Source organism: Dermochelys coriacea, chromosome 4 (genome assembly GCF_009764565.3).
Source record: "Dermochelys coriacea isolate rDerCor1 chromosome 4, rDerCor1.pri.v4, whole genome shotgun sequence".
NCBI lineage: Eukaryota > Metazoa > Chordata > Testudines > Dermochelyidae > Dermochelys > Dermochelys coriacea.
In genome coordinates, this window is record NC_050071.1 from 130174756 (window position 1) to 130188719 (window position 13964).

Below are 13964 nucleotides of genomic sequence, written 5' to 3' on the forward strand. Positions count from 1 at the left end.
GCCTGAACTACCAGACAATATCTCTTTTGTAACTTTCCTTTTGGAATTTTTTTTGTGCATCTCTTCATTACTCCTGTGAAGTTTAAAACATATTAAAGTCCTGCCACTGTCATTCAAACCATGAACTCTGATGTTTATACAAACAGCATGTGAAAATATTTATGGATTGTAAAATTAAATCTACAATATCCTTGACTCTAGAATAATTTACTCGTTAAACTCTAGGGTGACTTTTGAGTGAGGGGGAAAAAAGAGTGTGTGACATATTCAGTAAATGTATAATCTTCTTCTTTTTCTTTCAGGAATCGCAGTATGTAATGTGCCAGCTGCATCAGTAGAAGAGACAGCAGATTCTACAATGTGCCACATCCTGAACCTTTACAGACGAACCACCTGGCTTCACCAGGCCTTGCGAGAAGGCACAAGAGTACAGAGTGTTGAGCAGATTCGGGAAGTTGCTTCTGGAGCTGCCAGGATTAGAGGGGAGACCTTGGGCATTATTGGATTAGGTATGTTGACTCTGGGTGGACAATTGGTTTTCAGTTGTTTTACCCATTGTGATAGAATTATGGAAATTGAAAATGGAAAAGATGAGTCATGGAAGCCATCCCCTGCAGTGCAGGATTGCTCCTTAGATCATATTTGTTTTGTCCAAGCTTGTATGCTGAATAAGCAATACCTGTGCTAAAAATAATAAATGTCCCCAACTCATGGGGCTTTCTCTGTTTACCTTAGAAGACTACTTCAAAATCTAATAGTTTTCTCCTGATAGTTTTAATCTTTCTCTTCTTAATTTCATCCATTACTTCTAATTACACTCCATTGTACCATGGTGAATAGTACTTCTCTATCCTTGGTGTTTATAACTTTCAAATATTTATAGGTAGTTACTTTGTTCCCCTTCCTAAACCATTGCTTAATATTTCTACCCAGTCAGTCCATCCAACAACTTATCTAATTTTGTTGTTGTTCTACCCTGAATTTCTCTACATCTTTCTGAGAATCAGACACACAGGTGCTGGAGAATCATATAAAGAGGAAGTATCACTTCCCTGTTCCATCATGGAGGCCTTTAATTAATTAGTCCAATATCAGATTAGCCTTATTTGGTGCTGTTTTACGTTGCATGGTCCTATTTAATTTGCTGTTCAATGCTTATTTCAGTATTTCTATTTTTCCCATATTTCTCCCTCCTACTGTTGTTTTTAACATACCAGAAAGGTTTCCTCAAGATTCATAAAATATTTTCATTAGTGAATTGGATATTGGAGTGCAGAGTATGTTTATAAAAAGTGCAGATGAGACAAAGTTGGGAGGGCTTGCAAGCTCTTTCGAGGACAGGATTAGAATTCAAAGTGACTTTGACAAATTAGAAAATTTGTCTGAAATCAACAAGGTGAAATTCATTGAAGACAAGTGCAAAGTACTACACTGAGGAAGGAAAAATTAAATATGCAGCTACAAAATTGGGAATAACTGGCTAGGTGTAATACTGCTGAAAAGGATCTGGGGGTTCTAGTAGATCACAAATTGAATTTGAGTCAACAATGTGATGCAGTTGTGACAAAGGCTAATATCATTCAGGGGTACTAACAGAAGCATCATATGTAAGACATGGGAGGAATTATCCTGCTCCACTTGACACTGGTGAGGCCCCAGGTGGAGTACTGTGTCCAGTTCTGGGCACCACACTTCAAGAAAGATGTGGACAAACTGGGGAGAGGAGAGGAGAGCAACAAAAATGATAAAAGGTTTAGGAAATCTGACTTGTGAGGAAAGATTTAAAAAAACAGGGTGTGTTTAGTCTTGAGAAAAGAAAATTGAGGCGGGACCTGATAAGTCTTCAAATATGTTGCAGGCTTTTATAAAGAGAATGCTGATCATGTTCTCCATGTCCACTGATGGTAGGACAAGAAGTAAGTGGCTTAATCTGCTGCAAAGTAGATTTAGATTAGATATTAAGAAAATCTTTCTAACTATAAGGATAGTTAAGTTCTTGAGTAGGCTTCCAAAGGAGGTTGTGGAATCCTCATAATTGGGGTTTTAAAAAAAAACAGGTTGGACAAACACCTGCAAGGGATGGTCTAAATTTACTTGGTCCTGCCTTAAAGCAGAGGTCTGGATTTGATGACCTGCCAAGGTTCCTTCCAGCCCTACATTTCTATGAAAGAGTTGTCTATCTCTAGTTTTAGATTAAAATATATTTGCAATCTTGTTCACCAGCATATTGGCCTTAGGGTACCCTGTTGTGCAGAAGATGCCACTTTTCATAGCTGTCAGTTCCTGTCCTAGTTGATTTTGTCTTAGTTTTGGTTTTGTTTCAGTTTATTACTGAAATGCGTTGACATCACAACTGCTGAATCATGAAAGGCTGCTATAGAAAATGCTGCACATGTAAAATAAAGTAGCCCCACTTCTCCTACTTCCATGCCACCTTGATGCCATTGCTAAATCCTGCTGAAGTTTCTCTCTACACCTCCAAAATGTCTCTGCCACTTTTGTCCATATTCATTCCTGGCCTCAACCACTGCAATATATTTCCACTGTCATCATCTTAGCTCAACCTTCAGTCATTCCAAAGTTGTCCTTTATGGATAATACAATGTGTCTGCCACATTAATCATGTCTGGGGTCTCTTAACATCCTTTCACTGATTTCTTCTTGCCTTCTTCACAAGAAATGCCCTTCCTTATTCTCACTTCCAAAGAACTCTAAGACTAGCTCCTTCTTTTGGCTCTCCACATAGTCAGTCCTTCCAAAGCCCTAACTAATCACTTCCACACCCTTTAGTCTGGCCAAGCTGCATCACTCTCTGGCCTTTTCATTTCCTTCACCTACTCTGTTTTCTCTATGCCTTCTTTCATACAAACTCCCTACTTCTGACACCTCCACTCTCGCTTGGTTTGCTAAGCCTTCTGCTGCTCATCCTTCATGTCCCTCTTTTAAAGTCGCTTCTTCCACAAGGCCTATTAATCAGTCTCCACCCTTCTCAGCTTGTAGTAATAATGAGAATGAGAGAAGTAAAACTAGCAAAAAGTTTACTGATCAACACTGTTTTGCTCAATCACTTGCTTCTCTTGCATCCGATCTCTCATCTGCTTGTTTGTTCAGACTGTAATTTTCTCAGGCTTGGATTTTTGTTTCTCTATATCATTAGAAAGTGTGTAGCATCCTTTGAATGCTACATAAGTAATACCATATTATTCAAGCTTTCTGTGTTACCTTATTTTTTTTTACCCAGAGACCAACTGGCAATCATTGCAGATTCTAGAGTAGTTGTATTTAGTGTTGTATAATATACACCATATTATTGTGTGTGCACGCATGCGATATCCCAAGTGACCTGCTACATTCTGCATCAGCTTCAATCTCTGAATGGTTTTAAGATGTAGTCCCATATCGAATATGTGAAAATAGTCTAATCTTGATGTGACAAAGACATGGATAATAGTAGCCAGGCTTGTATCTGAAAGAATAGGTCACAACCTCCTGGCCAGCTGCAGATGGTAAAAGTGTTTAGATATTCCTGAAGATGAGCACAGAAGTACTTGGATTAATAGAAAGCCAATCTGGTTACTGCTACAATTATCATTTAACAGTAACTGGGAAATCACCCCTTAGCTGCAAACCCTGGTGAACAGCAGCAGATGCACTGCCTCAATCAAAGGGGATGATATTACCAGTGGCTGCTTCCTGCTTTCCATCATCCTCTTAGTCTTGTCTGGATTCAGCTTCAGACAGCTTGCTTTCACCAATGCCCCAGTCTCAACTAGATTTTGTCTGAGGTGCTGAGTTGCATTGCCCATGTCAGACAAGATGGCAATATACAGTTAGTATTATCTGCATACTGCAAATACCACAACCCTCAATAACACTCCTGCTAGCCCATTATACTTGAGAGTGTTGAACAAGGGGCGGGGGAACAGAAAGTTACCCATGATGTCTACACTTATCATTTTGTTCAAAATGTACATCAACATTTCATTAGTAACTAATCTTTGTGGTAATTTCCTTAAATTAGATTTATTTATTATAAACATTTTCAGCATAGAAAGGAAAGCTGTCACAGGCTGTAGAGTTGTGCTGCGTTGTTTGACAGTAATTTCAAAAGTAAACCCAAGGAAATTAATAGGCAACAGGTTTAAAACAAACAAAAGGAAGTACTTCTTCACACAACGCACAGTCAACCTGTGGAACTCTTTGCCATGGGATGTTGTGAAGGCCAAAATTATAACTGGGTTCAAAAAAAGAATGTGATAAGATCATGGAGTATAGGTCTGTCAATCACTATTAGTCAAGATGGTCGGGTCACAACCCCATGCTCTGGGTGTCTCTAAACCTCTGGATGCCAGAAGTTGGGGATGGATCAGATGGGATGGATCACTTGATAATTACCCTGTTGTGTTAATTTCCTCTGAAGCATTTGGCAGTGGACATTGTCAGAAGACCGAATACTGGGCTAGATGGATCATTGAGCTGACCCAGTATGACTGCTCTTACGTTCTTAAACTCCTGGCCGATTCCTGATGCAGTCTGTTCTGTGTACAGAGATTATGGTTAAATCTGGACCATCAGTTACAGCAAACTTTTCTCCCATTAAATCATTGTTGGCCAGTTTCTTCCCTCAAACACATACACGTGGCTCCCGATAATTTCAGTGGGAGGTTCCACACATTCATTAGAAGGTTCTAATATATTAGTCTATACACCAACATTGGTTGTAATCAACAGAAGGTTTCAGTTTTAAACTGGTCAATCCATTCCAATAGACCCACCCATAATGTATTCCAAAGGAGAGAGGTACAGGAAGATAGCACATGTAATACACTTTATTCTTTGTGAAATTATTGTTCACAAATTATGTACACTGAGCTATATAGGTCCTGAATCTTGAAAATATTTTAATTACACTAGAAGTTTGCTGTATTTCTGATTTTCATAGAATCCTAGAAATGTAGGGGTGGAAGGGACCTCAAGAAGTCATCAAGTCCAGCTCCTTGTGCTGTGGCAGGAACAAGTAAACCTAGATCATTGCTGACTGGTGTTTGTCCAACCTGTTCTGAAAAGCCTCCAGTGATTGCAATTTCACAACCTCCCTTGGAAACCTATTCCAGAGCTGAATTGCCCTTATAGTTAGAAAGTTTTTCCTAATATCCAACCTAAATCTCCCTTGCTGCATTATTAAGCATTATAAACAGATCCTCAAAAGCAAACAACTAGTATACACAGTCTTTTATTTCAATATGTTTTGAAGACTTTGTCTTAAGTAGAAGTCCCCAGGGAATAGCAAACAGTACCAGTTATATTGACTGACTGCTCAATATTCTAAGTGTATCCATCACCAGACACTCCAGAATTACTTTGTTCAGCTTAGATGGTCAAGAAGAAACCTCCTTTTGTGGCTTCTTGTGTTTATTCAAAAAGAAACTGAAGAACATTGGAAAATCCCTTAAAACACAGTTAGGAAAATCCCATGTCTTTCATCTTTTTCTGTTGTATTTTGAATAGACACAGATGTTACAAAACAAAACTTTCCGTTGATATTTTTAAGGCTGAGCATTGGCTTTCCTGGTGAGTCTAGTGATTCTGATACTTCTGAAATATCCTTATGTCTCAAATTCTCAACCTGATAGCTGAATGTAAAGTACAGTACCGTACAAATGGTTGTATTTCTTCAAAACATTTGTATTCCCAAACTCTCTTCACACAGAACATGCCAGTCCCGTGACCTTGATTAAGTATTACTTACCTGTGTGTTACAATAAGTGAGATAAGGACTTCCCAGTACACATGCAAGGTGGGATCCTTTCCTCAAACCAATTTAAAACATGACTTAAGGAAGTAATAAGAGAGTAAGAAAGGGTAAATGAGGAAGAACTAAGGCAATAAGGTAGATTGTACTACTTAGATTATGAGTTTATTTTAGGCTAGGGACTGTCCTTTCATTATAGATGGGTGTACAGTGCCTACCACAATGGGGCCTCTAGATACTACGCAGTACAAGATTATCACTGCAGCTAATCAACAGGAGTAGTGCATGTTATGATGGAGCCCCTTTGTTTATGATTTAGCTATATGGATAATGAAGAAATAGAAGACCAGAAGAATAGAAGAAAACAAGAAAATGGCAGGTTTCTTGTAGGCATTCTAGAATAAGTCCATCATCAAGAAGGATGTAAAAGTGGAAAGTACCATCTCAGAAAGTGCACGTGTGGATGGGGGCAGGGGCAGGGCAGGTGAGCTGAAAGAATTTTAAAGACTGCATAAACTGAAAACAAGTTGGGAGGGTAGACTCATCTGCTAATAGCAATTGCAAGAATTTGAATGTTTGAATATTGACCTGTTTTTGAAATAATCATGTTGTCACAACTTGCTGTGTGGTGTGTCATAAATTCAGGCAGAAAGGGAACTTTAAAGAAATTATTTCGTATTAACTGAAATTGCAAATGTTCACTTAACAAGGGTGAGTTGTCTTGCAGGTGCTAAGATACGGGATGTAGACCTGAGGTTGAAAAGGATCCTAAAGGGAGCGGGAAAGAATCCCCTAATTATCCTTCATGTGGGAACAAATGATACGGCTAGATTCTCTGGAAAGTATTAAGGGAGACTATGCTAGGCTGGGGAAGGAAATTGAGGCTCAGGTGATCTTTAGCGGGATCCTTCCTGTTCCTAGAGAAGCGCAACAAAGGTGTGACAAGATTATGACTGTCAACAGATGGCTTAGGCAGTGGTGCTATAAGGAGGGCTTTGGGATGTATGGCCACTGGGAGGCGTTCACGACAGAGGACAGTTCTCTCGGGATGGACTTCATCTGAGTAGGGAAGGAAATAGACTTCTAGGATCGAGGCTGGCACAACTGATAAAGAGAGCTTTAAACTAGGAATTAGGGGGAGATGGTTGGGAGATGTCCAGGTAATCTCCACACCAGATTTTAGCATTGAGAGGGAAGAAGACGAAGTAAGAAAGGATACAGCCGTGGGTAGGAGAATGTATATACGGAACGAGGGTGGTGTGGATACTAGTCTAATAGGTTATACTGGCTGTAGAATGACTGTGCCTAATAGGGTACAAAATGTGAGCGAGGCCAAACAGCAAAAATTAAGATGTTTGTACACCAATGCGAGGAGCCTAGGTAACAAAATGGAGGAACTAGAGCTACTGGTGCAGGAAGTGAAACCAGATATTATAGGGGTAACAGAAACATGGTGGAATAGTAGTCATGACTGGACTACAGGTATTGAAGGGTATGTGCTGTTTAGGAAAGACAGAAACAAAGGTAAATGGGGTGGAGTAGCATTGTATATCAATGATGAGGTAGAATGTAAAGAAATAAGAAGCGATGCAATGGATAAGACAGAGTCCGTCTGGGCAAAAATTACATTGGGGAAGAAAACTAGTAAAGCCTCTCCTACGATAGTGCTTGGGGTGTGCTACAGACCTCCGGGATCTAATTTGGATATGGATAAAGCCCTTTTTAATGTCTTTAATAAAGTAAATACTAATGGAAACTGCGTGATCATGGGAGACTTTAACTTCCCAGACATAGACTGGAGGACCAGTGCTAGTAATAATAATAGGGCTCATATTTTCCTAGATGCGATAGCTGATGGATTCCTTCATCAAGTAGTTGCTGAACCGACTAGAGGGGATGCCATTTTAGATTTAATTTTGGTGAGTAGCGAGGACCTCATAGAAGAAATGGTTGTAGGGGACAATCTTGGCTCAAGTGATCATGAGCTAATTCAGTTCAAACTAAATGGAAGGATTAACAAAAATAAATCTGCAACTACGGTTTTTGATTTCAAAAGGGCTGACGTTCAAAAATTAAGGAAATTAGTTAGGGAAGTGGATTGGACTGAAGAACTTATGGATCTAAAGGTAGAGGAGGCTTGGGATTACTTTAAATCAAAGCTGCAGAAGCTATCGGAAGCCTGTATCCCAAGAAAGGGGAAAAAATTCATAGGAAGGAGTTGTAGACCAAGCTGGATGAGCAAGCATCTTAGAGAGGTGATTAAGAAGAAGCAGAAAGCATACAGGGAGTGGAAGATGGGAGAGATCAGCAAGGAAAGCTACCTAATTGAGGTCAGAACATGTAGGGATAAAGTGAGACAGGCTAAAAGTCGAGTAGAGTTGGACCTTGCAAAGGGAATTAAAACCAGTAGTAAAATGTTCTATAGCCATATAAATAAGAAGAAAACTAAAAAAGAAGAAGTGGGGCCGCTTAACAATGAGGATGGAGTGGAGGTTAAAAATAATCTAGGCATGACCCAATATCTAAACAAATACTTTGCCTCAGTCTTTAATAAGGCTAAAGAGGATCTTGGGGATAATGGTAGCATGACAAATGGGAATGAGGATATGGAGGTAGATATTACCATATCTGAGGTAGAAGCAAAACTCAAACAGCTTAATGGGACTAAATCGGGGGGCCCAGATAATCTTCATCCAAGAATATTAAAGGAATTGGCACCTGAAATTGCAAGCCCATTAGCAAGAATTTTTAATGAATCTGTAAACTCAGGGGTAGTACCGAATGATTGGAGAATTGCTAATATAGTTCCTATTTTTAAGAAAGGAAAAAAAAGTGGTCCGGGTAACTACAGGCCAACTAGTTTGACGTCTGTAGTATGCAAGGTCCTGGAAAAAATTTTGAAGGAGAAATTAGTTAAGGACATTGAAGTCAATGGTAAATGGGACAAAATACAACATGGTTTTACAAAAGGTAGATCGTGCCAAACCAACCTAATCTCCTTTTTTGAAAAAGTAACAGATTTTTTAGATAAAGGAAATGCAGTGGATCTAATTTACCTAGATTTCAGTAAAGCATTTGATACCGTGCCACATGGGGAATTATTAGTTAAATTGGAGAAGATGGGGATCAATATGAACATCAAAAGGTGGATAAGGAATTGGTTAAAGGGGAGACTGCAACGGGTCCTACTGAAAGGCGAACTATCAGGTTGGAGGGAGGTTACCAGTGGAGTTCCTCGGGGATCGGTTTTGGGGCCAATCTTATTTAATCTTTTTATTACTGACCTTGGCATAAAAAGTGGGAGTGTGCTAATAAAGTTTGCAGATGATACAAAGCTGGGAGGTATTGCCAATTCAGAGAAGGATTGGGATATTATACAGGAGGATCTGGATGACCTTGTAAACTGGAGTAATAGTAATAGGATGAAATTTAATAGTGAGAAGTGTAAGGTTATGCATTTAGGGATTAATAACAAGAATTTTAGTTATAAGTTGGGGACGCATCAATTAGAAGTAACGGAAGAGGAGAAGGACCTTGGAGTATTGGTTGATCATAGGATGACTATGAGCTGCCAATGTGATATGGCTGTGAAAAAAGCTAATGCGGTTTTGGGATGCATCAGGAGAGGCATTTCCAGTAGGGATAAGGAGGTTTTAGTACCATTATAGAAGGCACTGATGAGACCTCACCTAGAATACTGTGTGCAGTTCTGGTCTCCCATGTTTAAAAAGGATGAATTCAAACTGGAGCAGGAAGAGAGAAGGGCTACTAGGATGATCCGAGGAATGGAAAACTTGTCTTATGAAAGGAGACTTAAGGAGTTTGGCTTGTTTAGCCTAACTAAAAGGTTGAGGGGAGATATGATTGCTCTCTATAAATATATCAGAGGTATAAATACAGAAGAGGGAGAGGAATTATTTCAGCTCAGCACCAGTGTGGACACAAGAACAAATGGGTGTAAACTGGCCACCAGGAAGTTTAGACTTGAAATCAGACGAAGGTTTCTAACCATCAGAGGAGTGAAGTTTTGAAATAGCCTTCCAAGGGAAGCAGTGGGGGCAAAAGATCTATCTGGCTTTAAGATTCTACTCGATAAGTTTATGGAGGAGATGGTATGATGGGATAATGGGATTTTGGTAAGTAATTGATCTTTAAATATTCAGGGTAAATAGGCCTAATCCCCTGAGATGGGATATTAGATGGATGGGATCTGAGTTACCCATGAAAGAATTTTCTGTAGTATCTGGCTGGTGAATGTTGCCCATATGCTCAGGGTTTAGCTGATTGCCATATTTGGGGTCGGGAAGGAATTTTCCTCCAGGGCAGATTGGAGAGGCCCTGGAGGTTTTTCGCTTTCCTCTGTAGCATGGGGCATGGGTGACTTGAGGGAGGCTTCTCTGCTCCTTGAAGTCTTTAAACCATGTTTTGAGGACTTCAGTAGCTCAGACATAGGTGAGGTTTTTTTGTAGGAGTGGGTGGGTGAGATTCTGTGGCCTGTGCTGTGCAGGTGGTCGGACTAGATGATCAGAATGGTCTCTTCTGACCTTAGTATCTATGAACAACTTTTTATTAGAGCTGACTGTGCAGACATGGGGAAAAATGAGTACTTTGCAGGGATAAGGTCAGTGAGGTAATATCTTTTATTGGATAATAAAATTGGTAATATCTTTTATCTCTGTTGATGAGAGACACAAGGTTTTGAGCTACATAGAGCTCTTCTTCAGGTATTACCTCACCCACCTTGTCGCTCTCATATACCTGGGACTGGCGTGGCAACAACTAAACTGCAGAGAACAGTCCGGAACATCAGTGATTTGTCATCAGCACATCCAGCAAATAGTGCCACCTGTTAAGCAGACCCAGGTTACCATAGGTCTCATGCATTACAGCTTGCCATTTTGCTTATATTTTATGGAGCAGTCTTGTTGCTTTGTTTTGGTCAGGGATGGCATAAACCAACTCTTAAATATAAAGCTATGTAATGAGAATTTCTAATGGGACATGGGATGTTTCTTTCCTATGTTCTGTAAAATCCCATGTAAGTTTACAGCACCACATAAATGTTTTGTAACAATAATTATACAAATATGCCACTTTCTACCATAAACATTCTCTTTTGTTTGTATGTCTGTGTCATTCTAGGACGGGTTGGGCAAGCAGTCGCACTACGTGCAAAGGCCTTTGGCTTTAGTGTTCTTTTTTATGACCCATACCTCTCAGATGGCATTGAACGTGCTCTTGGACTGCAGCGGGTGAGCACTTTACAGGACCTGCTATTTCACAGTGACTGTGTAACCCTGCATTGCAACTTGAATGAACACAATCATCATCTTATTAATGACTTCACCATTAAACAGGTAACTATCCAAATGTACCCTACAGGCTGGGTGTAGTATAATTACTGACTTTCTGCAAACTGTAGAGTTTCTCTGTATAAACATGAAAATTCAGATCTGTATTAATTATCTCTTCCATCTGCTATTTCACTATTTGTTAAGCAGGTTAAGATCTGGTTAAGAAATAGATGATATCTTATACAGTGTTATTTTTTATTCATTTTACTTGCCAATTTCTCTCTTGTTGAAATAGTGTGTTATGCTAAACACTGTTAAGATGAAGTTGCTTGATTCATTGACTTTTACTTAAAAGCACTTCCGTTGTATCTTCAGGTACATACATCCTCTTTATATTAGTAACAAAGGTTGCACTTCACTTTTATACTTCAATTACAGTTTGAGTTTCTGTATCCCTAACTTAAGGATAATGACTAACTGGCGACCTCTTGTGTTAATTCTTAATGGTTGCAGAATGTTTCCCTGATAATTGCTCACACTACAGTAGTAGGTTATTTGGGGAAAATAATATATAAAATGGATTTGGTCTTGAGATGAAGCATTCTAAAATTAGTAAATACTTAAAACATATCCAAGTGTAGAACTGCAGCAATCGTTCCTTTTTGGAGAAATTCAGAAGGTAAACATTTTGGGTTTTGCATTCAGTATTTATTTGCTGCCTCAAACCTTGGTGTATATATAATGTATATTAAAAGGTGTAGCTTTTTTAAATGTATGAGTGTGGCAATTATATAAGTAAAAATGGTAACTTGAACTAAGAAATCATGAATGTTCATTTTGCATTGTTGATGCTCTATATACATTTATTGTATTAATTTATTTGATACCACACAAAAGTTCTATGAAAGATATCTCTACTTAATTAAAATGATGATTGGTTGGCTTCTGAGAAATACCAAATACCTGCTATGTCCATGGACTTATTAAGGATTTCAGTATGAGTTCAGGATGCTTGACATCTCATAGGATCAACCATGCCCTAATGTTAATGAGATGTAGTAATGGATACTTTAATTGGACAATTGGCTGTATGTAGAAAAATCCAAGTACAAGATTATCTGAGTTTAAAACTCTCTCAAAAGCTAGGAAATGCTTTGTGAAGGGAGCAAAGAAAGCTGTCCTCTGTCACGTCTTTGTTCTAGACTTTTGTTCTGTTCAGTATAGATTCTTATACTACACTCATGTACCTTATGATTACTCTTTCATTACGTTATCATATAATATTGAGCAGAAAGGTCCCAGTATGTTATGAAGCACTGTGAAGGCAAACCCCTGCACCCACATGGAGCTCCACTGAAATCACTTGGACTTCACATAGACTCAACAGTGCTCTAGCATTCCAGTGAATTGTGAGATTGGGTCTAACGTGTATTTTGTAAATAGGACTTACTAGTGTTGAGATATAGAAGTTGTATGTACTTTGAAAATCTGCATGGTCTGCTGTGTACAGAAACAAAAGACATAAGCAAAAATTAAAGCTGAATGATATCTACACGTTAAAATTAAATAAGAAAGTATGTCATTTAAATGGCATTTTGTCACATGCATTTATATTGTTGTTTATTACTCTATATTGAGAAAATAGAAATTGTAATAAAATATTAGATATGTGTTGCTTCAAATAAAATGGAAGTTTGGATAAAGAGTATGAATACATTATGTTATACAGTCTTTGCTTTAACAGCTGATATGGTATAAATTCATAAAAGTATTAGGTAAATTGAAAAACAAAATATTCGTAATAACATATAAAATTCACTTTATATAATATTCATATTAAATATAGCTGTTGTTCATATAGCAAATTCACAAGAAACTCCAGTCCCTATCATATTTTAGACAATATGTTTTTCAATGGCAAGGTGAGTGAGGTAATATCTTTTTTTATTGGACCAACTTCTGTTGGTGAGAGAGAGACAAGCTTTCAAGCTTGTGGAGTACCTGCATTGGACACCCATCCCACACTCTCATGATGAGCTTTTCTTAGACCTGAATAAGAGCTTTATGTAAGCTCAAAAGTTTGTCTCTCTCCAACAGAAGTTGGTCCAGTAAAAGGTATTACCTCATCCACTTTGTCTTTGTAATACCCACTAACATGGCTACAACATGTTTTCCATCCATTTTTGTTATATTTTCATTAACATTTGATGACTGTTTAAAATAATGTCATTAGTATAATTATTTGGAGATACTATTAATATTTACATAGGGTCTATACTACCCGCTGGATTGACGGGCAGCGATTGATTCAGGGGGGATTGATTTATCGCATCTAGTCTAGATGCAATAAATCAGCTCCCGAACGCTCTCCCATTGACTCCTGTACTCCACCGCTGCAAGAGGCACAGACGGAGTCAACGGGGGAGTGGCAGCAGTTCACTCACCATAGTGAAGACACCATGGTGAGTAGGTCTAAGTACTTCGACTTCAGCTACGTTATTCACGTAGCTGAAGTTGTGTAACTTAGATCGATTTCCGCTCCCCTTGAAATTTTAAAATTTGAAATTTTGAAGGTTTGAATGTCCTTGAAACCTCTTTGAAAAATTTAGGAAGGAGCCGCTCTTTCCTTATTAGGCTGACTTACCCTCTAAATTATTTGGTGTATTGCCCAGCCAGCACATTTGGCCTTCCATCTCCTGTGTAGCTCAAGTAAACTGAGTCCAGGGCAATGACTTCTCAGTGCTCTTTTTCTGAAGCAGAAATCATCTTTATCTGTTTATCACGTTACAAATTTGTAAAGGAGTCGTTTTATTTATTGCAATATCTCTTGTATAATAATAGCAGTTACACAGGATTAATTTAGAATAGTAGAAAAGAGTCATTCCTAATCTGTAACTACCGTTGCAGTTGACTGTGAC

General features: G+C 38.6%; 1 protein-coding gene across 16 annotated transcripts in view; it reads left to right on the plus strand.

The window, feature by feature from the left end:
• CTBP1 (C-terminal binding protein 1) overlaps positions 1 to 13964 on the plus strand; it is a 416082-nt gene that overhangs the window by 386867 nt on the left and 15251 nt on the right. For all 16 annotated transcript variants that reach the window (XM_038399424.2, XM_043512676.1, XM_038399425.1 and 13 more), the window contains 2 exons: positions 303 to 509; positions 10895 to 11109. In XM_038399424.2, coding sequence (XP_038255352.1) covers positions 303 to 509; positions 10895 to 11109 — 422 coding nt within the window. The remainder of the gene's footprint in view (positions 1 to 302; positions 510 to 10894; positions 11110 to 13964) is intronic.